Raw genomic sequence first — 22,549 nt, forward strand, 5'->3', positions numbered from 1 at the left:
AGTGGAAAGTTGACATTTATTCAGGCAGGTTTCTGATTATATATCCATAATTATACGTTTGTTGAGGTACAAATCTATGTTACACATCCTGATCATCATTTGCTCCTATCTCAACATGTACTTCAGGTACTTGAAATTCAGACTTGAAAACTCCCATAATGATAAAATTTGATCTTACTCACATATAAACTTACCTCCACGGGCAAAAGAGCAAATGTTTCCAATGAAAGCCACAGATTGTCTCATCTTTAGATAGCCTACAATGATTCAACAGATGCGGGAGACTTCAACTTCTTTGGTGGAGGATTACCTCCAGATATCACCACATAGGAATAGAAGCAGAGCATCGCAGCACTGGTACATGTTAAAGCAGAAAAGAACCAGTGACAAAATGAATGATGTTACAATGTTCAGCTAAAAAGTGCAATGGTAAAATCATATCACAGTACCTGATGACAGCATTAAAAACTGCAGGGAAGAGTCTTTTAGACTGCAACATTATCAACATTTTCGGTTAATGTGGTTATAAAGTAGAGAGCAGGTAAAACAATAATAGAAATCTGACTCATTACCAGTGAATAGGCCTGAACATTCTTCCACAGAAGGGCCATAGAGAGTACTGCATGGTAGAGTAGGTGAAGACTGATTATTAACTAAGTCAGATGACCCAAAAACATAATGAGAACAATACATATTAGCTAAATTCCATGACCAACATTCTATATGCATACTCTCACATTAAATTATTAAGACGTTAGCTGCATAATTCATTGGATAGAAAGCTCGATGATATTTATTGAAGTTTTCTGTGAGCCTGTTGGGAAAAGATAGGTAAAATTTTATACCATGAAACAAAAAGAAAAAGAAAAAACAACTTGCTGCATAATTTCATTGGACAAAATATGGATGAGACTTATTGAAGTTTTTCTGCAAGCACCATATTTTAGCCTGTTGGGAAAGATAGGTAAAATGATATACGATAAAACTAGAAGAAAAAGGGAAAAGTAACTCACTGCACAAGCCCTAAGAACATAGACATGAGCCTATTGAAGAGGCTAGAGTCAAACACTGCAAAACAATTCACAGGCCTTTGAGCACCAAGCAGACTAGGTCCGCGTTTAATAAGTAATTTGAACTGTTGTTTTTTGTCATAGAATATTTTAAACAGATTACTAATGTTGGATATAATTTAATTAACAGAAAATCAGTTTCATAAAAGCAGGTTGAAAGGGAGAATTAACATGCAAAATAGCTGAGAATAATTTCTGGGATAAGATGGCATCATTTGGTACCCCCCAGTTATATAATGACAAAAGTGAAAAAGGACATACTGTAAGAGTAATTTAATCATGTAATCACACATGAAGTTTCATATTGATATTGCTATTGAGAAGGCCATATTTATTACATAAAGATTAAGGTAAAAGATTTATCAGACAACCAGATGTTTGCTAAATTACAACATAGCCTGTGACAATAGATGTGTGGAAGAATTTAGCCATATATTGCTAAACAACAATAGCTCCTCCATCCCCTACCGCCAATCTTCCAATCCTGTCGCATTTGATCTATTAAATGAGGAGCTTAATTAGCTACCTAATATGGATCACATCCTACTCTATTGTTTGAATCTTCATCTCACTTTTAAATCTTACTATTTGGATTTCCCAACACCTAACTAATTATGATGAGTGGATTGGAGATTCTAATAAACAATGCGTTGGTTTATACGTTTCTATAAGGATATAATCTAGTCGGTTTATGGTCTGAAAATTGATTTCTCCGTTCTTTTTTCTTCTAGACCATATTAGAAGCATACTTTTGGATGCATGCTTATAGATTCAAGGTACTGTTGCAGCATGAAAACCATTCCAAATTGCTGATGATGGCACTCATGCTTTCTTTTTAAAGGCTTCATTTAGAGTTTGAGAATTTTGTTTAGTTCACTACATCAGGCCCTCAAAAGTCTCCAGTGCGGGCATGCCAAGGACTAGTTATGCACTTCACAATTCTTAGAATCATATCCAGCAGATCTTCTCCTGCAACCCAAAGTATGCTTAGAGCATATTATCAATATACACGTCGTGGAATGCCATTTACCTAAATGAAGAGGAAGGCTGCAAATTAACAACCTCAGGCAACTGCTTAAGCTGATGTACACATATTTAAAAAAAAGTAGAGGGATAGTTGAACTTTTAATCTTTAAAACATTGTTCAGAAAAGATGAAACTGAAAGGATGTAAAGTCCCATTAATTAGGCAGAGTCAACGCACTGGCTTTCATATTGATATTTAAGCACTTAAAAGATACCAAGAAAACAGAAATCATATGTTATAAATACGGAGAAGAGAACTGTCATAATGATTCCTCCACCAGGAAAAATGTAATCACCTGCTTGACCCAGTATGAATGGTAAGCTGGATTTTCCTTGTCTCCAAACCTTCAAACTGAAAGTGCTAAGTGCCAATAAAGCACCTCCAAAAAGCACACCAGTGCTCAAAGTAACAGGGTTTCTTGAGAGAATAAAGCCAAGAAGTCCCCCACTTAGGACAAGCCCGCCTATGGTAAATAAAGAACTTCTTAGTTCAACAAGTTTACATGAGTGTACTATGAACAATTTTAAATATCAAAATAACTTGCATGTAATCGTCATTGAGTGAGAGTGCACATAACTAATGTTTCTGACAGAACAAAAGACACGTTAAAAAGCAACTTACTGTTCAATTTCAAGTTTCAATAAAGACAACGAAACTAACAGTTATCCAGCACAATTACAAATTATGTTGCATTACATCCTGCATACTTCTTCTGGTGTTTCACACTGCACAGAGTAGTACTTGTACTAATGCTGCCAGATCCAGAGACAAACACCCACCACTAGATTATCTGAAGTTGAGTCCCATCAGAGTTCAATTCCAAAACTTTGATAAATCGATGACTCTACTTAATTAAACTCCACCATCAGGAGAATTTTGTTTTGTTTTAAGATTGGAAGACTTCCCTTTTTATTTCTCTGTTGTTTATTTGGGGCATTGGTGCAGGGTGGGGGCGGGTTTGAGGGAATTGAGTTTGGAGGTGATTGAGGTTCAAAACAATTTGATGATCAAGAATTCACAGTTCTGGATGGTGATCTTTCCTCCTTTTATGTTCCCCAACCAGACAAAGCAATAAGAACTAATCATTCGACCACTATTCTTGCCAGAATCTGGTTCCATAACTAATGCCCTTTCAAAACAATTTGATGATCAAGAGTTCACAGTTCCGGATGGTGATCTTTCCTTCTTTTATGTTCCGAACCAGACAAACAGTAAGAACTAATCATTCGACCACTATTCTTGCCAGAATCTGGTTCCATAACTAATGCCCTTTCATTAGGGTTGTTGTGCAACATAAAAGGGAACATACAAGGGAGTGCAATTTTCTACGATTTGGCAATTCTTTTCAACTCCTAAAACTTCTAGTTTTCCACAGAAACGAAGCTGTTTGACTCTTGACAAACAATTGACATAGTGAAGCAATCACAAACCAGCAACAGAATTTAAAACATCTTAAAAGAGAAAGTCCAGATCAGAAATGCAAAAGGGCCCAGGATATCTAAACAAAGTGCAGAAAGAATTTCATTATTATTCAGAAAAGGGAAATTCTAGGTCAGCAGATACTTACCAAAGGGGATCCCAAAACAAAAATCGTGAATCTTTGCTCCCCTTTTTGGTTGGCTATTGACTTGTTCCTGTATGCGCCCATTCGATTCTCCAATAACAAAACCTTCTGTAAGGGGATCTGCCTTTGTAGAGCTCCCATGTGATTTTGATGAATCTTCTACGTAACTTGGCGTGGTCTTATCAGCCAAGTTGGATACTTCACTACCACGTCCATCACTGCTCATAACATTTGAAACCTGAAGACAAAGTCAAGATGCATAACTTTCAAATGATAAACAAATAGCAGAAACTGTATCAGCTTGATAGCTGCTACCAGATTCTAGGTTATGAACATGAAATAACAGCACAAACTGCTAAACTGAAAAGCTCAATAGTAGACTCTCAAGCCTCGCTGGCTGGAAATGAGTATGCTCATATTAAGTTTAAGCCAAGCAAGAATAACTACCTGTTCCACTTGCCCAGCTTGTATACACAAAGCACCACACTGTGCTATTTCACAAAATAATTTTTGAATTTGTACATCAAACTTCCTTTCTTCACCACTCTTTGAGTTTTGATTTCACTATTATGGCATTCTACGAGTGACTGAAAATGCATTTTAAGATACAAAGTAAAGCACATTTATTACATTGTAACATCTAATCTAAATCCGTCCATTCACAAGTCCAACAAATTTTCTTATTTTTATTTATGAGAACTGAATAGCAAGTGGCATTAAGCCGCAAAACATTACTTTCAAATAAATAAAGAAAAAGCCAACATTCACACTCATGCACATTGCAACTAACGTCTCGATTCTGATCCTGCGGAACTAAAGCAGAGAAAAAGACAAACAGATGAAAAATTTCCAATCCATTCCATAGTATTTTCTTGGACCGAAATTCAGCAAAACAAAAATATAAAAGAAACAAACAAACAAAAATTGATTTCTCAATACATCATCTCAACCAACACCAGAGATGCAAAACCCTGGCACGTAAGCCCATAGCAATATGAAAAATTCAGCATTCCACCCGGAAATACATTCAGAATAAGAACTGGGAAATTAATAAAAACAAAAACACCCGTACCCTTCCGCGGCCAAAACTGGCGGTGCGGGAATATGATCCGCAGTTGAGCTGCAGTCGGCGGTTGTAAATTACGGAAGAGAAACATGAGAGTTGAGCAATCGCCGATGACATCGTTAGAATTCTCTCTTTATTTGCTGCAGTTCTTGGGATTTAAAGTGCAAGAAGAATCAGATGAATGAGAGTTTGTGAATGAAGTTGACAGAAAACTGGTCAACGGAAAAGCTAAACCCTTGACTTTTGTTGCCTACTCCTTTTGCAATTTTTTGGTAAATTATTTTTTTTATCCTTTAATTTAATTCTAATACTTTTAAAACATACCATCTATATAAATAGTTCTGTAAAATTAAAATATAATAAAATTAAGTCTGATTTAAAATTTTTTATATTATTTTGAATCTAAGCTAAAAATTGCTTACGTGACAGATACTTTTTTAAAGAATCGACAACTTATTTACCTATAAGTCCACATGTTATGACACTTATACTGATAAGATATATTTTAATAAATTATATTATTTATTATAAATGATATTAAATATTTTTATATTATATATATTTAAAAAAGTAACTTAATTTTCTTAATTCTTTTTAACTTTCTTTAAAAACTTAACGCTTTCTTAATTTTTAATTAAATTACATTTTAATTGTTATTTTTTTTTTAAATGGTGGTGAAGATACGGCACCACTTCCATATAGAAGGGCGATGGCACCACGCCCTCATCACTTGTGGGCGACAATTCCATAGCCATATTTGTCAATTTCTTTAGAAAACATATATAAATTGTTAGTTATATTATAATTTCGTTCCCTCTAATATGGCAAGCTTGCATGCTAGACTCAACAATGGGTGTCGATAAGGGACAACAGAAATTGATGCGGTGTTCGTGTCATAATATTGGTCTATAGTGATGCAGAGTAACACTAGTCCGTCAAGAAACGCTGGATGGTAATGCGATAGTACTGCAGTGGACGTGTAGGCCTGGAGTACATGTGGGGTGTCATTAGCCGATTGTCAGCATTATGTGGGCATCGTGGGTTGAAGTCTCAGCAACATTGAGACAAATGTGCGAGATGTTGTGGAAAATGACAATTGGATGCACATAATGTGCGTGCATAGGCAGAGCTATGCGCCTATGTGCAGGACAGTTGGCAGATAGTGCGCGCAGGTAGCACCTGTGTGCAGCATTCTTCGGCAAAAAGGCAGACGGTCTGAAAGCAGCACCCGATGTGTGGGATTCCTCGACAGTTGACGACAGATAGTACACGCGAATGGGTTTAACGATGCCATACACAGCTAGCAGGTTTGGCAAACTGTTGATGGTGCCAAGTTTGGTGATTTGCTGATGCATAAGGGGTTCAAGCAGCATGTGGGAAATATGTAGACAAACAGCTAGGGTTCAAACCACCTGTCTACATGGCACTATAGGGTTGCAGGTGGGTCTAAGAATTGTGGGTAAGTTTTATAACATGAAAAAGTGAGTGATATCATAATGCTACTAATTATATAAATATATATATTTTTATGACTAATTATATATATTCACTGATAATAATTTTTGTTTTGTCTCAATAGTGATTATTGTTCTTTATAATTAGTTTGTTATTAGTAGAAATTAATGACAAAAAATAGTGTATAAAGTTGTTACTGCAAGGAATTAGACACATATATAACGATGATCTGTCACATAAATAGTTTATGTCATTATATTTTATTGTTGTTTAGCTGTCAATATAGAAGTATCACTAATAATTTATAGTGATGACTTCATGTACAATTTTTGACATTAATAATTATGTAATGACAAGATAAAAAATATTATCACTTGATATATTTTATTAGTGACAACTTTAAAATTATTATTTATATGTTACTAATATTATATTTTTATATAGCGAGTTTTAAATTTGTACAATACTAATTACAAATTAAATATAACATATAATGGAAATACAATTACTAAAATTTAACATATAATGGTAACCCCTAATTGGTATCGGAACTTGATTGGATGGAGCTAAATGAGTTAAATTATTTTAAATTTGGAATTATTTTAAAATTTTCGTAAAGCAATTTAATTTTTAAATCTATTCTAAAAAATTCGTAAAGCAGGTGACCAAAGTGTTCGACGTTTGATTATAGTGTGGGCAATAACCCAAGAAGGGCAACATAGGTATTTGAAATGTTGTTTGAAATAAAACTCAAAGTCGCGTTCTTGAATTCCCCCGCAACCAACACGATTTAGTTTCCCATCCCCGGTTGTTCGTAAAAATGGCGCCACCCAGCTTGAACAGGTATTTTGCACTATATGCTTCGAAGAAGAACCCTAATTTCTGGCATTTCTGCGCAAAATCCGTTAGGAAATTTGAAGTAAATGGTCTCTTTAGCAGCTAAATCAGTTAAACTTTTGCGGTTGAGTACCTTTTCAACCTTTCGATTCCGCTCTCTCCTCTCCACACCCCAGGTATTATATGTATGTATATGTGTAAAAACATGTTGAGTACTGTTGTATAGTTTTATCTGTGATACTCTGAGTTAAAACGACTTAGATTTGGCATTTATTTTTGTACTTTGATTTTGAGTTTTGCAATGGTGTTTTTCTGAAGTTAAATTGCTGTAAATTTAGCTCTGCTGATAAATTTTTTATCTTTTTTTTTTTTTAAGTATTTATGTTTGTTTTGTATTCTTCAGACTGAGTGTGCTTGGAGAAGGACGCGGAGCATTCATACATCATCAACCGGTAAAGATTACATTTTCCAGTTTTTGCTCTACTCTCTTTTGGTTATAATCTGCTGATCTTTTTGTAGTTTTGATATCTTCAGTATAATTGATATTTGATTATGCGACTTTTTCTTTTTTCTTTTTCCGTTTTCTTCTTCTTTGGATACGCTTTTTGCAATTGAGTTCTCCTCTGTTTTGATCTTAGTTGAAGTTTCAGAATATGCATATGATGATCATATTCCGGATGATTCCAAGGTGACAGAGAAAGATACTGCACTGCGTATGGCTCTATCGAACCTTTCAGGGGAATTTGGTAAAGAATCAATGCTGTCATTGCAGCGATTCTTTGGGGCTAGAAGAGCCCCTGTGATATCCACCGGCTCATTGAGGCTGGATCAGGCTCTTGGTATTGGTGGACTACCTAAGGTTTGCTTCTGACAAATAGTTGCATTCATGGTTCTGTTATTTGCTATCCTTTTGATAACTACTGACATAGATTGCAGATATATGCCATTATTATTCTATTTTTGCACCTTTACAATATTACTGCTGCTCACTCAGTTAATGTTAATGGCCATTTATTGTTACATAGCACTTTCCTGTTTGAAATGATATATTCTATGAGAGTAAGAATCTTCTTCCTCTTTTACGTCTTTTAGCTTCACTTAGACATTACGCATATCCATGACATATGTTGATTGCTTTCATCAGGGGAGGATGGTAGAAATTTACGGGCAGGAAGCATCAGGGAAGACAACACTTGCATTACATGTTATTAAGGAGGCTCAAAAGCTTGGAGGTGCACACAATAATATGTCTTCAATTTTCGGAATGAAAGATTTGGTATCTAAAAATATATGGGGAATTAGGTTTTCTAGAGTACAGTGATATGCTAAAAGTAAAATAGCGTTCCAACTTGTAGGCTTTGAAGCCAAAGATTTTGCATGGATGGACAAGCTTCTTGTTGTATAAGGATGGCTCTTTATCTTCTTCTTCCATAGGTATAGGGATCTATCTGCAAAGATGTATTCCCTTTTTTAACAATCATTTGTTAACTCTATTGATCTTGTTGCTCTTACAAACTATTCATTAGCTACTAGTCACTTCACGCATGAAACTGTTGCCATAGCTTTTTCACATGCCATGCATAACTTGCTGTAGAATTGCTGAGTTTAGTGGGTTATATCAATGTAGTGACTTTGACTAGTATGAGGAAGATTATTGTGATAGAGGAAACAATCGAACTTTTTGAGTTGCAGTCTTTTATGCTGCTTAAACATCATCATCGTTTTTCTCTTTATTCTTCACATGTAACTAATTTATTCCTCATATAGGTTACTGTGCCTATCTTGATGTGGAGAATGCAATGGACCCTTCACTTGCTGAGTCAATAGGTGTTAACACTGAGGATCTCCTTATTTCACAGCCAGATTCTGCTGAAAATTTGCTGAGTGTGGTGGATACATTGACAAAAAGTGGATCGATTTCTGTTATTGTTGTTGACAGTGTATGTACCAACCTAAGAATCCCTACTTCTGCACAAAATAGTCTTTTGTATTATATATCAAATAATTCCTGTCATCTCTTTCATGTTCCTATTTAGTTACAAATGTAGTCGAGTGTGATGTATGATTGATTGATGTAGTTTCTCCCAGTCTGCCATAAAAGTTAATTTGTTGATACACCAGGACTTGTAGAATTGGAAAACAGATGTATGAATAATCTAATACCGAAAAGCAGAGAACTTGTATTGATTGAGATGAAGGCACAATGCTTTTATGCAAATTGTTTGCAAATAGTGGATTGGGTTCTATCATTCTGTTCGGTGATTGTATAATTAGAAGCATTGGGACATCTGATATATTGGAAGTGAAATGGGTGATTTATTTCTAGGTAGCTGTATCAGCTTTCCCTGCAAGCATTTGCCTCAAAACTCAATCATGCATTTTCTCCATATATCATTATATTGATTTGGAAATGGATTCTTCTTTGTATTGCTATATTCTTCTTTTCTTGGATGCAATTGGTTGACGGTTCAGATTATTCTTTATATTTAATTTTTGTGCTATTTTGCTTTTACTTAGGTAGTTTTATCCACTAAATTTCAGTATTTCTGTACTTTAATTTCCATCATCGTCAGGAAACCTTGGATGTTTTTTATCCTGTAGTGTTTTATCTACATTCCTTTTGCAGGTAGCAGCTCTTGTTCCTCAATGTGAAGTTGACACTTCACAATGTGGTTCCTCCAGAGATCTTCAATCAAAAATAATGACCCAAGCACTACGGAAAATACATTATTCTCTATGCAACTCCAATACACTTATTATTTTTATCAACCAGGTTAGCACCTTCTGCTGGATCTTATGGATGGTTTGTGTTGAGATTAATTCTCTGATCCTTACAGGTAAGAAAAAATTTGAAATTAGTTGAAGGCTCTGTGCGTGTGGATGAAGTAACCTGTGGTGGAAATGCCTTGAAATTTTATGCTGCTATACGTATGCGAATTAGCAGAAAGGGATTGCTCAAGACAGAGGATAAGGTAAGACTGACAAGTATTATCAGATCTGGATTTGTCATGCTTCCGCATATCTCTTTTGTGATGGTATCATTTTCGCACCTATTTGTGCTTGATAAGATTAAAATCTGCTAACACCTAGTATCTTTACAGATCTTTGAAATGTGTGGTTTTTCGTTTACATACATCTAGTATCTTATAAAATATTGGTGCAAGTAGAGCAGATATTTATAATGCATTGCTCACTCATGAGCATATATTTTTTTTTCCTGTTGGACAAAAATTCATATGAAATTGGCATAGTATCATATCTGAATATTTCCATGCTGCCAGGCTACCGGTCTTGGGATTTCTGTGCAAGTAGTTAAAAACAAACTCGCACCTTCAATGGCAAAAGCTGAATTAAGTATAAGATTCGGGAAAGGAATCTGCCGCAAATCAGAGGCCTTGGATTTGGCCTGTGAACATGGTGTCATAGTGAAAGATGGAAGCAGGTACTTCATCAAAGGAAGAGTCTTGCATAGTAGAGAGGAAGTTTTAAGGTATCTGGGTGCAAATGATGGGGCTTTGGATGATGTAATCAGAACCTTAAGGTGTCATTTGTTTGAGAGAGAAATGGTCCAAGGAAATCATTGATCACACAACCTCGACGCAAATATTCTTGAGCCACTTCTTACAAGAACGTTGAGCGAAAATGCATCCGTAGATTCTCTGAGCTTGATTCTAAATGGATGAAACTGTTTAGGTGAAACTGTTTAAGTTTATCAAACATCTGCAGGCATTAATTATATTGTTATCTGGTTAATGTGAGATTGTATAATGCAAACAAAATTGTGTATTGTATTACTCAACCTTTTTACTATGTACATTGTCTGGTAACATTTCTCTAGTGTTAGAATTTGGCCTTTCTTTCTTTCAGTACCGAAATTAATGTAAGGAAATAGGCTTCCAATTTAAGACGGGAACTCTGATGTAAAAAAGTTGCAAGAAGATATGCTTCATGCCTGCAGTATCTGGAAAATGGAAAATGATTGTTAATGAATGGTGGCTGCTATTGATAACATCAAATCTTGTTTCTGAGATTACGTTTACACAAGGTAAATTTTAGACAAAAGAAGTTCATGTCTATCTACAAGTATGAGTATGTGGTTTCGCATCAATTTGCATCAATTCATGTAAAGGGAAATGGAGAATCTAAATCCTACAAGTAACCTACCACCGCAAAAGAATCGACCTCATGAGATCGTGTTTTTCATATTCTTGGAGTATTGTTGAAATAGGAAGTGATAGTAATGAATAGTTCCTGCCTCACTTATACTATAGTCTACATTTTGACTTCAAAATCTCCTCATCGACTTTGAAAAGCTCAGAGTTCGCTTCAGAACTGTTTTCCTGTTAGTACCCCATGGCCAAGTTATATCTCCTGAACCATTCTGCACTACTGCTGGTTGCAGTGTCAATTTTTGGCATAGACATAGCAGGTCTCTCTCTATCTCTCTTCTTCCCCCCTCCGCCATACACATAGCAGGTCTCTCTCTATCTCTCTTCTTCCCCCCTCCGCCATACACATAGCAGGTCTCTCTCTATCTCTCTTCCCCCCTCCGCCATACACATAGCAGGTCTCAAAGACTAACATTTTATTTGAACAAATGCAGATGCTCAAATGGGAGTCTGCTACGGAAAAATTGGCAGCAAGCTACCATTTGCAAAAGAAGCAGTTGCTCTGTGCAACAAATACAACATAAAGCGAATGCGACTCTATAAACCAAACCAACAACTCCTCCAAGCTCTGAGAGGCAACATCATATCAGTCATTTTAGGAGTTGCAAATGAAGACATCCCTGGAATTGCTAGAAACTTGTCTGTTGCACAATCATGGATTCAGAAAAATGTCGTCAAGTTCTATAATGTCAATTTCAGGTATATAGCAGTTGGAAATGAGATCAGCCCATTAGACAATACCACAGCCAGGTCTGCACTGTATGTTGTCCTTGCCATGCAAACATAGCCAACACTTTTCTTAGCTAGGTTTGGAACCAAGATCAAAGTCTCTACTGCAATAAGCCCTCGGCTTCTTGGCCAATTCTACCCTCCACCAGGAGCTGCTTTTGTCCCCAATGTCCGCCCATATACTGGCTCCGTTATCAAGTTCCTTGAGAAGAATAACTGTCCATTACTTGCCAATCTCCACCTGTATCTGCCTTATATCAGTAATCCTAAGGGCATAGGGTTGGATTATGCACTTTTCTCAGCTCCTTCAACTGTGGTGAGAGATAGGTTTTACAAGTACTGGAATCTGTTTGATGTTCTTGTGGATGCAGTTTATGTGGCAGTGGAGAAGTACGGTGGAAATAAAGTGGAGGTCGTAGTTGCAGAAACTGGTTGGCCTTCTGCTGGTGGAACTGCAGCAACTGTTCAAAATGCCAAGATTTGCGCGAACAATTTGATTCAGCATGTAAAAGGAGGAACCCAAAGGAGGCCTAAAAGGCCTGTTGGAGTTTATGTATCTGACCTGATTGATCAGGACTTAAAGAAACCAGAATATGAGCAGCATTGGGGGCTCTTTGATGCTAATAACAAGCTTAAGTATCCGGTCAGGTTTGATTTCAATGAAGTTTTTGATCATTATGATTGTCTGATTTAAGAAATGGTAGAGACTAGAGAGTGCCTCTGACAGGAAATAAAGTTAAACTTCGATCTTATATACATAGTTCATACGGTATATTCAATCCTTCCAGGTACTCCAAGTAATTCGCTGAAGATGATAAATAAATCAGTAAAAGCAGAATTAGAACCATTGACATCGTGATAGCTAAACATAGCAAAGCAGACAGAAGTATTTCCCCAGAAAAACAAACCAGGGAAAAGCAGAAATCAGCTTCAGCCCACAACACTGAAAATCTTGAGCTTACAGGCCCAAACAGAAAAAGGAGATGCACATATATACAAGAGAGATTATGATCTTAGTGCCTGGTTGGTGGCCTGTTAACAAAGAAAAAGAAAACAAGTCAATCTTAATCTCAGTTGGGTGTCCCCAAAGTAGAAGATGTGTGCTGAGAAATGCTGTTCCTTTTGTTACTTTTGGTTATTTCACTGTTAAATGAACTCCAAGAAGAAAGCCCAACTGGAGAAAGTTCGCCAGAGTACGTCTCGCATAACCTCAGCCTTTGCCTTGGTGTGCTCAGAGACCTTGACTTTGCCTTGGCAGATTCAGTGGCAGCCATGTATGTTGGGAAAACCGGAGAGCTGGGCAAAGACCCATCTTCTCTGATTGATTTCTGTTTCACATGACAGAACGATCTCCTTGGTAGTGTAAATGGTGAATTTGATTCCTCCACCATTTCCTGTCTGCAGATGGCTCTCAGCTTCAGTTGTGCCAGCCCACTTGCATCAACGGCTATAGTACTATTATGAGATGAAGGCTTCAACTTCTCTTTGTCTTCATGTTGATATACCTCTACAAATTGATCAAACCTGTTGATCTTTCTGTTCTCTTTGTGGATCGTTATTTCTTGCAGTTTTTGGTCATATATCCTCTCCTGGCAAAAAATAAAACAAAGACTCTAACAAGTTTGGTTGAAGATAATGAACATGATGGTAGAGATGATCTTTGTCCTTCCTCATATTCGCTCATCCATTTTATTATCCCAGTTGATGTGCAGAAGCAAGAACTTTAGCAGAATGAAACTTACCCGGTGGGAAAAGGAGTACTGCTTCATGCGTTCCCTTTTAGCAATGGCTTCCTGCCTTTGTAGATACAAGCTTTCCATGCCTTCCTTTGAAACCAAGCTCAAATCCCAACTTCTGTGGCCGTTGCACTGAAGCTGCCAACAAAGAGAAGCCAATAACGTTTTTCCACTTCAGCACTTGAAATCCAGCTCATTCATAAGTATGATGAGAATTAGGAGAAACAATAAAATATGTGGTCCATTTAAGACACTGATTTGCTTTCTCCTAGTTCAGTTAGCTTGTACCTAAGTGCAATGCATCAAAAAGTTGAGATTCTAGAATGCAGCCTCTTCACTTACCTTTCGTTCCTCAGATTTGACTCCTTCCTTTTGGCTAAGACTATGTCTCTTTTCTCCATGATTAAGATAATCAAGCAGAGGGCGCACGTCACTTTGTCGTAATTGTGGCTGAGCCTTTGTCAGCAAAAACATGGATGATAATGTTTTAACAACGCTGCGCCTAGTTAGCTCGCCTCGAACCACTGCTTGAAGTTTCACTATTCCTTTCAGTGCACTCAGTGCTTTCCTGGCCTGCACTCTCATGTTGAGGAGTGTCAGTATAATTATCCTAAAACATTCAGAGAGTACTTGGCTAAGAACTAGACATCCGAGAATTATAAAGAGAGTTGAAGTTTTTTCCTCAAAACAAAGTTGTCTTGAATTGTTTCAAGAATATGAGATAACACTTCAAATAGTAACTCACAAGATGTCCCCTGTAAGCACTCTGAATTCTAATAGCAGCAAAGTACTGTTTTCTCCTTTCGAGTTCGTGTGGGTTATTAGTGAGCCGGACTACCTCTGCTGCAGCATTTGCAGCAGCCACAGCAGCTTCTGCTGCAGCCGCTGTAGCAATGGCCACGGCCAATGCATGTTTTCTCTGTTCTTCCGTCGCTTCATTCAGCCCTTTCTGAGGCGCTTCCAACATAGGATACTGTCTGCATGAAAACACTTCCAAGAACCGCCTCCATTTCTCTGGTTTCTGATCACTCCAAAAGCAACAGATGCTCATCAAATTGGAGACGGTCGATTAACAAAACAGTGAAACATGAAGATCAAAACAGGAAATACTGATCGAAATTTACCTCCTCAGATTTTGCTTTTGACTGAGGAATGAAAAGCCTCTTCACACAAGACAACCAGCTACTTCTCTTCTTTCCCATTTGCTAAATTTATGGCAGTCAAGAAACTACATTAATCAGCCACAGCAATTTTCTTCATAACCATCTTTGTGGTCACTTCTCTGAGAAAGAAAATGAAACAAAGAAAACCATAAAAAACTAACTTCCTAAATCAATAAAACATCTCAAATTCTGCTGGTAACTATAGTTCAAATCAGATATTCCACAGTGACCGCTGGAAACTCCTATGATCCCACTTACAAAGGATTGCTACGCTGATCGGCCTTCACTTGCCGACCGACGTTTCAAGAAGATGAAAAAAGAAAAAAACCTCCTCAATTTAAATCAATGAGGAAATGAAAGGATACCTCAAAAATACATATAATTTGAAGCATGCAGAAGGAACACATCAATTTATAAAGCCATGCATGTTGATAAATAATCCAACATCTTTTTTCTTTTCTTGAATGATGATGGTACAAGATGGCTTCTGTTCTTCTTTATGCAGAGTGCTATATCATATGTGCACTCAAAAGCACATCATGTGCTGATTGAGGAAGCAGCAACTTTAATGGATAAAATAAAAATAAAGTTAAAAGAAGGACTTTTGTAAGAATTGATGTTTCAAGATTATCAGGTCTTGTACCCTTTTGGGGGTGACTTATGAGGAAGGAGCTTTTAACATCATATGGCCCTCTATTTTGCTGCCTCTATGCCGTCTCCCCTTTCTTTTCTAACTGTCATTGTCACAACTGCCTGCCCACTGACCAGTTCAAAATGTCTGTTTGTATGGCCTGTAATGAACCTTGGGAGATTGTCTTCTTGTAATGAAATCTTTATCATTATCTTTGAATTCATATGAGGAAGTACTTAACTTGTATGTAATGATCAGGCAGACCTTGGAAAGTACCTAAATGCCCTTCAAATTTGATTATGATCAAACAGGATTGGGATCCGTGTATTCTTATGCCGATCATGTACCTGAGCCCATATGGGTCGTACCTTAAATATGATCTGAGTGTAGACCCTTAATAGAATGACGTACATGAGGAACTATCAAGGTAACCACACAATGATCGTACAATAGGCTAAACTTATTAATACTCCAAATAAAGATCAAATCGATAAGTCATTTATTGCATACCTACATTTTCAGCATGGCTTCTATTCCTCTTAAGACCCTTATTAATCTAATCGTTGAAGGATTTCGTCAAAATTCTTATCATCAACATTAATCAGTGACGAAGAATGACTCTCAAATTTTATATGAATGATACGTATATTTTAAATTTTTTTAAAAATTAAAAATATTTGAAAGCTGACAAGATCATATCATATGTATTTCATCGTGTCTATCATATGACATCATCAATAATTATGCACAAAAATGTGTACTTTTCTGCTTAGTGGACTTACTATTGCACACCCTCATTGTCTAAAAGTCTTTCTCAGCTCCAAGAAAGAAAGACCCCAAATTTCAAAATATGACCATTACTTCACAAGATGACAAGGGAATTGATGGATGATCTCTTCTGAAAAGTCCATGTAACAAACAAGCCAAATCAGGGCTAGCAACCCTTGTAAGACATGGGTTCTTCAATTTCCCTTTCAATTTGGTCTGTGCCACTGTTAACTTGTAACGTGTCCTAAAATCACACCCATTTATCAAGAATGGTGTAATTATTCCAAAATTTGCAAGTCCATGATGATTTATGTCTAAGTTATGAACTTCTGGACAGTGGGTCAACTTTTTTGTTTGAACTTTTCCAATTTCTATACTAGGAGTTTCTTTTTCTATGATCTGTGGATGATTTGGACACGACACGCTTTCATTTTCTTCATCAAAATTTGACAATTGAATTTGTTTTTATAGTACATGATGTAAATTAGCTATATTATAATATGTTTTAACAATTTTTAAAATGTATGTCGCTAAAGTGACATAAACGTCCGCTTCAAATGAAAATCACGATCGGTATATAATAATATGATGTTCACGCCAGCATATATGATTTAATATTTTTTTTTAAATGAGTGGGAAGTTTGAATTCATCAATACTCAATAACAATAATAAACAAATAGAAAACATAGAGATAAACAAGAAAAAGCAGAAAGTGGGGTTCTTGACTTTATAGCTGTTCAAATGGTCCAAAATGAGTAATCAAAGTATGAAAGTTTGGGTTAAACTATGATGTAGTAGGTCAGTTTTATAAACTATTGTTAAACCTTAACCCAAAGTTCCATTCCCATGCACAAAGTCTTACCTAAATTTCCACAAATTCCAACCATTTAAAGCTTTTTTGACCTGAAAATTGGTGTATCAATAGAAAACATCATTGTACCCCACGGTCTTGCTCCAAACATCCATTGGGTTTTTTTTTTTTTAAATAAAAAATTAAATGTGACGAGTTCAAATTTATTGAGAACATAAAACTGGTCATTTTATATAAGTTTATTATAAATTAATAATAGTGATTGAGCTACAATAATCAAGTGGATAGTGTCTCAATAAACTTTAATAAATAATAAAAATATTACATGACAGTTAAATTGTCTTAGTTATGATAGTTGAATGTGAACTATCAGAGGAGCATGAGAACTAGAGGACATGTATTTGAATGTGCAATTATGAAATATTAATTAACCTGATTAAGCACAGTTAGTGTTTAATCATGTCTTCACTAATTAAAGATTTGCTTATGATTGCCAGAGCAATAATGACCTGAGGCCAAGAAAATGATGTAGCCCAGTGACACAATTCAGCTTTACAACGTTGAATATTTGATAGCTTCGCTTTGGCAGCCATGCCATCATTATTGCATTGAATTAACATTAACAACCTCTTGCAAACCATAATTAATGTTAAATCTTGATTAATGTTTGGTTGTAGTACAAGATTCAGCAAACATATCCAGAACATGTTTATAGTTGGAACAAACTAACTTTTGAGATCATGAGGTCCATGTAATAATGCAAGCAGAATCAGGCGAAAAAATGAAAAAAAAAGAACATCATCCGGATATAATTAAGCATGGAAATTTAGGTGCAGAAAGTGCGTAAATAATTATTCCAGACTTGTGGGTGTTTGATCATAGTCTGTCTGTCCCCTCTAGAGAGAGAATGAGTAGCTCAAGAAAATTGAGGTAATATGAAACACTAAAAACAGAGGCCATTCAGAAACTAAGGCAAAAAAGAGACTTATGTACTTGGATTTTCTTTACCAAAGGTTGAATGGGCAAAGCATGGCACGTTGTGAATCTCATCCTTCTAATAATTGGTATCAGAGTTAGGTTTTACTTTTTGAACAGTTGCGGATTCTGGGCTTATATGCCTGGGCCGTAGGTCGTGTATGTAAAACTCAAAGCCCAGTTGTCCACGTTATTCCAGACCAAAATGCATGTTTTCATCTAACACGAAATGCTGTCTTAACTGTAGCAACTCTCAGTCATATAGACAATACTCAACATAAAGAAAATTCTTGTCGTCTCGATTTTGTAGCATTTGACGATATCATTGTAACAGTCATGGCGGATGCTATTATTTACATATCAGAACAGTGCTATATACAATTCCGAGCTAAAGTCATGGGATTTTTCTTGTTCAGTAGACAACATAAGTATATACCTTTTTGTTTCTCAGGAAAACAAAAGAGTAAGAGAGAGGACGAGAAACATCAAGAGCTCAAGAGGACTTCACTATGTAAGTGTCCGTCTTCCATCCTAATCCATGACTTGAGAGAGAAGGGTTGGTGATTGATTTCCAGAATTCTAGCTCCTCTTGACCAGTTTCCATACCCACCATAACCGGTATGACGAGCAAAGCATAGCCAGAGCTTCTTGTATGGGCAGCACCAGTCCAATCCATGGTTGTGGCCTACAAACACAGCCTGGCCAGAAGAAACAAAACAAGCCAGTTTGCATAATTAGTACAGTATCAAGGAGGTCCTAGTTTCTTAGAGTTCTCATAAGCACATTCATCAATTCTAGCCGTAATTACTTACTAGTATTAGGATATTGCAAGATACATTGTGAAAAACTAAAGACGAGCCAAAATGTAATGTGGATTAGACTCCACCATTTGACAACTAGTCGAAGAGCAAACCAGTTGTCTTAACCTGACAAATTCCGACCTCTTTTGTGACAAAACTTTATGTTCGTCCATTGATATAAATATAAAGGAAAACAATATCTCGTCTGTTGAATCGCCCCAGATCTTCAAAGGTCTCAAAATTTGCAAATTACACCAGTCTTTATCAGTGTAAACTTCGCTTCTAACTTTTAAACTGTATTTTGGGTTGCTGCAGTTTCTGAAAGCCTACATAATGGTTGAAAGCTCTTAAGCGTACTCAAACTCTGGTTTCGAAACCCCTTACCTTAACAGAAGGCCTTTGTTCAAGAACTTTCATTATCCCCATTTCAGCTTCTTGAGCAGCAACATCCTCCAAGAAAATCGAGCCCACACAATGTTTCTTTACGTAGGACTTTGGAGCCACCTTCTCATATGCTTGGCTCGGAATATGCCAAAATATTATTTCAGGAACCCTGCAAAAAGTTCTCAATAAAAATTTCAGAAAGTAGGATATTCGTTTATCTTTGTCAATTAACTTCAACATGAACTCAGCAGCCAATTGCATTAAGTGACGGTTTCGTGCTTTTACAGAGGAACCGTGGTAAGCATGATAAGTATTAGAAAGCTTTATTTTTTCTGGGTATCAACAATTTCTGGAAGCATAATACTTTCGGAATTAAAATATAATCTTGTGCTACCTCGAATCAGGGTTCACCTCCTGAGACTTCTGCTGAAACCACTTTACTTGGGCACTAGATATGACCTCCGGGTACGACCCTCCACCAGAGTCAAAGAAGTACATGAAAATTACAGCTTCTTGAGAATTACTTGGTGATGAAAGTTGGAGAACGTAATTCGAGATGCTAGGCCATAGATTTTGGGGGCCATCCTTAGAGTAAGATAACGTGTTTTGCTCGATTTCACTTTTCATCAACTCCAAACGTGTTGTATCTCTGAAGCTGCATTCTTCACCACCTGATGTAAAAGTTTTCATGAAGACAATCCACATGCAAAGAAAGGCTTGCTTTCATTTTTCTCTTTCTCAACTCCGTACAGTGATTCTAAACTGATGACTGAAATCAGATTTACATGAAACACTACATCTGAATTTTGAAAGCTCAAATTTAAAGGTTGCTCTTAACTTTGTGAAGCAAGCATTGTATGGAATTGATGTTAGAGAACTTTGAAAGTTACCAGAAAACGAGGCATTTGTAGCTGGACAATGAAGTTGAGGAATTCCAGTTTCTGAAAACCACTCCATCGGCCACTCAAACGGTGCATCATCATGGTTTCCAAAAACACTGGACCAAGGAATTCCCCTGACTCTTGCAGGCGATACTGCCTGATCCCAGTAAACGCTTGCATTTTTTATCATGATGTTGTTGGCCGTGATCACATCTCCAACATAAACTACAAAGTCTGTCATGCAATTTCCAGACTGGTATCAGAATATATTGCTGCAGTATAGGTACTACCATGAATATGAAGCATTAGCATTCGAATTATAAATACTCAGACTCAAATTTTAGCTTTTTACTGATCTCAATCTTGCAACCATTCTAACAATCCAAATACACGAAAACCGTGTTTTCTTTGGGAGAGAAGAAAACACTTATACTCATCAACCTTCAGATAAACATATGGTTAACGCCGTTCATCATAATAATCGCAGCTGTTTTCAGAAATTATTCCAATTTTCATCCAGTAGCCAAAGGCAGAGGAAGAGATATAATGTGACAACATCCTCTAGTGACTAAATCCAATTCATCTTGATAGAGAACGGGACAATGGGAAAAAACCAAGAAATGTGAAAGGAAAAACAAGCAGCAAACATGAAGGACCATTACTCTACAATGAACACTTCAAAAACATTGAGTACAAAGATTCCAATCCAATCTCTGACATTGCTTTCAGCTTCCGCTCACCTATCAATATAGCTTGTCGCATAGTATACAAACCTAACCAATCTGTAAACATCATTACAGATGGACTTCAACTAAATTCTTAAACATTGCAAAGTCCAAGTTTGTTCAAATATTCCATCATAGGTTAGTGTCAAACTTCAGCCACACAATAACGGCCATCTCCATTTGCAATTTGCTGGCGACACTGATGAAACATGTCCAAGACAAGAACGTGACACCAACATTTGCTAGACGATCGCAGACATCCAGACGAGTCTAAATGGACAAAGAACAAACAATGACCCCCTCTCCTGTTTTTCTTGACTATTTGGAACTACTGGTCCTAAATACTTATATAAGTACATGAATCATTTGTATTACATGCGTGAGAGCTAACAAGGTAAGATTCCTAGGAATCCTAGAAAACTACACTGATAATGGAACTAGTGTGTGGGACACAAGGATGTATTTTTCAGACAGTAGCAAAGCTCCAAAACCACACTGTATTGACCCTGAAAAGACCAACAATGCGTAATGAAACAAATCAGTACTTGTTCCCCATATAACACTACCACGAAACATGACTCAAAACAAGATTCAAATTAAACTCTTATCATCAAACACCTGGCTGCTCTTTCTCCAGTACAGTAGCCATAACTCCCACAGAATTGACATCCTGCCGCGGCCCCCACTCCGTCCACGCGGCCTCACCGAAGTGGAGGTCAGCAAAGAGTGCAATCTTGAAAGGCGCGCCGCCCCGCATCCGAAGATTACCCTCCGGCGTGGTGCGTAGAGGGACTGCGTGCCCAGCTCCACGGAGGTCAGCTGAACTGATGGCCGCCAGGATCAAAGATAGGCAGATGAACGTCCATTGCGGCGGCATCGCTTTGGTAGTAGTTCAGACCTCGGAGGAGCCGAGGAAGCAATGGCGACAAATCTCTGAGGGAGAGGAAATTAAGGAGGTGATCTCTATGTTCTTCATTATTACACATTGTTGTCTTCTTCTGCACATGCAGCCTTGCTTCAGGTTTGAGTTTTGGTGTTTGAATGACAATCTTGCCCTTCCCCATTTCTTGCATTTTGCAATTCTTTTGTTTTGCAGGGGTGGATTTGCAATTTTGCCAAAATATTTTATATATCGACAACAATGCAGTCCAATGACATCGTCTGAATTATACTCATTTATGATATGATTGACAATCATTCACGTAGCAACGTGAAATATTTGGACTCTATAATAGTACGACAAGCTGAATTTATAATTAAATCAACTCTAGTTTGATTTATGGCGATAATAGTTTTATGCTCAATTATGTACTATTATATATTACTAGATCGACTTAAATTTCAACTCAAAATGACTATTTTTTATGTCAAAATTCAAATGTACATTATTGTAGTTTTAAATCAGCTACACTCGAATAATAGTTCAACGGCTGAACGTTGATGACTCAAGTCAATCCGCTTCTCTTTACTAAAATTACATCAAATTGAATTATACATCGACTCGACTTTGAAAACATAGTAAAAGATAATAAACAAAAAGTTGGGGCTCTATTTGTGAGGGGCAATAATGTCTTTACAACAAAAAAAAATGGCATCAAGGGATACAAAGGTATAAACCATGAAGATTCTTTTCTTTCTTTTTTTGGCTTATGCAATAGGTTTATTATACCCTATGATTTTGTGTAACTACGTCCAAAATCTCTGTGATTTGAGAAATTATATTTAATACTTCAACTTTTTCTTCGTTTGATAAATAAT

General features: G+C 36.7%; 4 protein-coding genes and 1 pseudogene across 11 annotated transcripts; 2 read left to right on the plus strand and 3 right to left on the minus strand.

The window, feature by feature from the left end:
- LOC105159858 (protein FATTY ACID EXPORT 1, chloroplastic) lies at positions 1-4,941 on the minus strand. Of its 2 annotated transcripts, XM_020693085.2 has the most exons (7): positions 4,733-4,941; positions 3,664-3,898; positions 2,392-2,559; positions 1,014-1,068; positions 573-619; positions 450-490; positions 256-354 (listed from the first exon to the last, which is right to left on the minus strand). In XM_020693085.2, the coding sequence occupies exons 1-6, from the start codon at positions 4,841-4,843 to the stop codon at positions 486-488; spliced, it is 621 nt and encodes a 206-aa protein (XP_020548744.1). In that variant the 5' UTR covers positions 4,844-4,941; the 3' UTR covers positions 256-354; positions 450-485. The 2 variants fall into 2 exon arrangements, with proteins under 2 accessions (XP_011075364.1, XP_020548744.1); XM_011077062.3 differs by lacking the exon at positions 1,014-1,068 and having other exon boundaries at positions 1-354; positions 4,733-4,938.
- A 2,034-nt stretch (positions 4,942-6,975) lies between these two features.
- On the plus strand, positions 6,976-10,828 carry RECA3 (RECA homolog 3). 5 transcript variants are annotated; one of them, XM_088879733.1, is made up of 9 exons: positions 6,976-7,203; positions 7,422-7,470; positions 7,669-7,877; positions 8,163-8,294; positions 8,374-8,452; positions 8,786-8,958; positions 9,645-9,791; positions 9,856-9,990; positions 10,300-10,828. In XM_088879733.1, exons 1-9 carry the CDS (start codon positions 7,105-7,107, stop codon positions 10,600-10,602), a joined length of 1,326 nt encoding a protein of 441 aa, XP_088735859.1. In that variant the 5' UTR covers positions 6,976-7,104; the 3' UTR covers positions 10,603-10,828. The 5 variants fall into 5 exon arrangements, with proteins under 5 accessions (XP_088735859.1, XP_088735857.1, XP_088735860.1 ...); XM_088879731.1 differs by having other exon boundaries at positions 6,977-7,203; positions 7,657-7,877; XM_088879734.1 differs by having other exon boundaries at positions 6,977-7,194.
- A 543-nt stretch (positions 10,829-11,371) lies between these two features.
- On the plus strand, positions 11,372-13,459 carry LOC105159860 (lichenase pseudogene; annotated as a pseudogene).
- Positions 12,718-15,619, minus strand: LOC105159861 (protein IQ-DOMAIN 12). Of its 3 annotated transcripts, none has more exons than XM_011077067.3 (6): positions 15,459-15,619; positions 14,777-14,934; positions 14,398-14,673; positions 13,995-14,225; positions 13,659-13,790; positions 12,718-13,505 (listed from the first exon to the last, which is right to left on the minus strand). In XM_011077067.3, exons 2-6 carry the CDS (start codon positions 14,852-14,854, stop codon positions 12,987-12,989), a joined length of 1,236 nt encoding a protein of 411 aa, XP_011075369.1. In that variant the 5' UTR covers positions 14,855-14,934; positions 15,459-15,619; the 3' UTR covers positions 12,718-12,986. The 3 variants fall into 3 exon arrangements, with proteins under 3 accessions (XP_011075369.1, XP_011075368.1, XP_011075370.1); XM_011077066.3 differs by lacking the exon at positions 15,459-15,619 and adding an exon at positions 15,181-15,452; XM_011077068.3 differs by lacking the exon at positions 15,459-15,619 and adding an exon at positions 15,074-15,452.
- Positions 15,620-18,279: 2,660 nt separating this feature from the next.
- On the minus strand, positions 18,280-21,796 carry PAP16 (purple acid phosphatase 16). Its single transcript, XM_011077069.3, has 5 exons — positions 21,410-21,796; positions 20,076-20,300; positions 19,580-19,856; positions 19,186-19,354; positions 18,280-18,699 (listed from the first exon to the last, which is right to left on the minus strand). The coding sequence occupies exons 1-5, from the start codon at positions 21,666-21,668 to the stop codon at positions 18,487-18,489; spliced, it is 1,143 nt and encodes a 380-aa protein (XP_011075371.1). The 5' UTR covers positions 21,669-21,796; the 3' UTR covers positions 18,280-18,486.
- Positions 21,797-22,549: the final 753 nt, after the last annotated feature.

Source organism: Sesamum indicum, linkage group LG4 (assembly GCF_026168435.1).
Source record: "Sesamum indicum cultivar Baizhima isolate 11 linkage group LG4, ASM2616843v1, whole genome shotgun sequence".
NCBI lineage: Eukaryota > Viridiplantae > Streptophyta > Magnoliopsida > Lamiales > Pedaliaceae > Sesamum > Sesamum indicum.

Excerpts from the sequence above, each read along its gene's own strand:
- RECA3 (XM_088879731.1), top strand. The coding sequence starts at position 7,105 with ATGGTCTCTTTAGCAGCTAAATCAGTTAAACTTTTGCGGTTGAGTACC. Across the intron at positions 7,204-7,421 it reads CCACACCCCAGGTATTATAT|ACTGAGTGTGCTTGGAGAAG; the intron begins GTATGTATATGT and ends TGTATTCTTCAG. Across the intron at positions 9,792-9,855 it reads TTATTATTTTTATCAACCAG|GTAAGAAAAAATTTGAAATT; the intron begins GTTAGCACCTTC and ends TGATCCTTACAG.
- LOC105159861 (XM_011077067.3), bottom strand. The coding sequence starts at position 14,854 with ATGGGAAAGAAGAGAAGTAGCTGGTTGTCTTGTGTGAAGAGGCTTTTC. Across the intron at positions 14,674-14,776 it reads CAAAAGCAAAATCTGAGGAG|AAACCAGAGAAATGGAGGCG; the intron begins GTAAATTTCGAT and ends TGGAGTGATCAG. Across the intron at positions 13,506-13,658 it reads AGTACTCCTTTTCCCACCGG|GAGAGGATATATGACCAAAA; the intron begins GTAAGTTTCATT and ends ATTTTTTGCCAG.
- PAP16 (XM_011077069.3), bottom strand. The coding sequence starts at position 21,668 with ATGCCGCCGCAATGGACGTTCATCTGCCTATCTTTGATCCTGGCGGCC. Across the intron at positions 19,857-20,075 it reads TACAAATGCCTCGTTTTCTG|GTGGTGAAGAATGCAGCTTC; the intron begins GTAACTTTCAAA and ends CTTTTACATCAG. Across the intron at positions 18,700-19,185 it reads AACAAAGGCCTTCTGTTAAG|GCTGTGTTTGTAGGCCACAA; the intron begins GTAAGGGGTTTC and ends TCTTCTGGCCAG.
- LOC105159858 (XM_011077062.3), bottom strand. The coding sequence starts at position 4,843 with ATGTCATCGGCGATTGCTCAACTCTCATGTTTCTCTTCCGTAATTTAC. Across the intron at positions 620-2,391 it reads ATTCATACTGGGTCAAGCAG|TACTCTCTATGGCCCTTCTG; the intron begins GTGATTACATTT and ends TCTACCATGCAG. Across the intron at positions 355-449 it reads GTTTTTAATGCTGTCATCAG|TGCTGCGATGCTCTGCTTCT; the intron begins GTACTGTGATAT and ends AACATGTACCAG.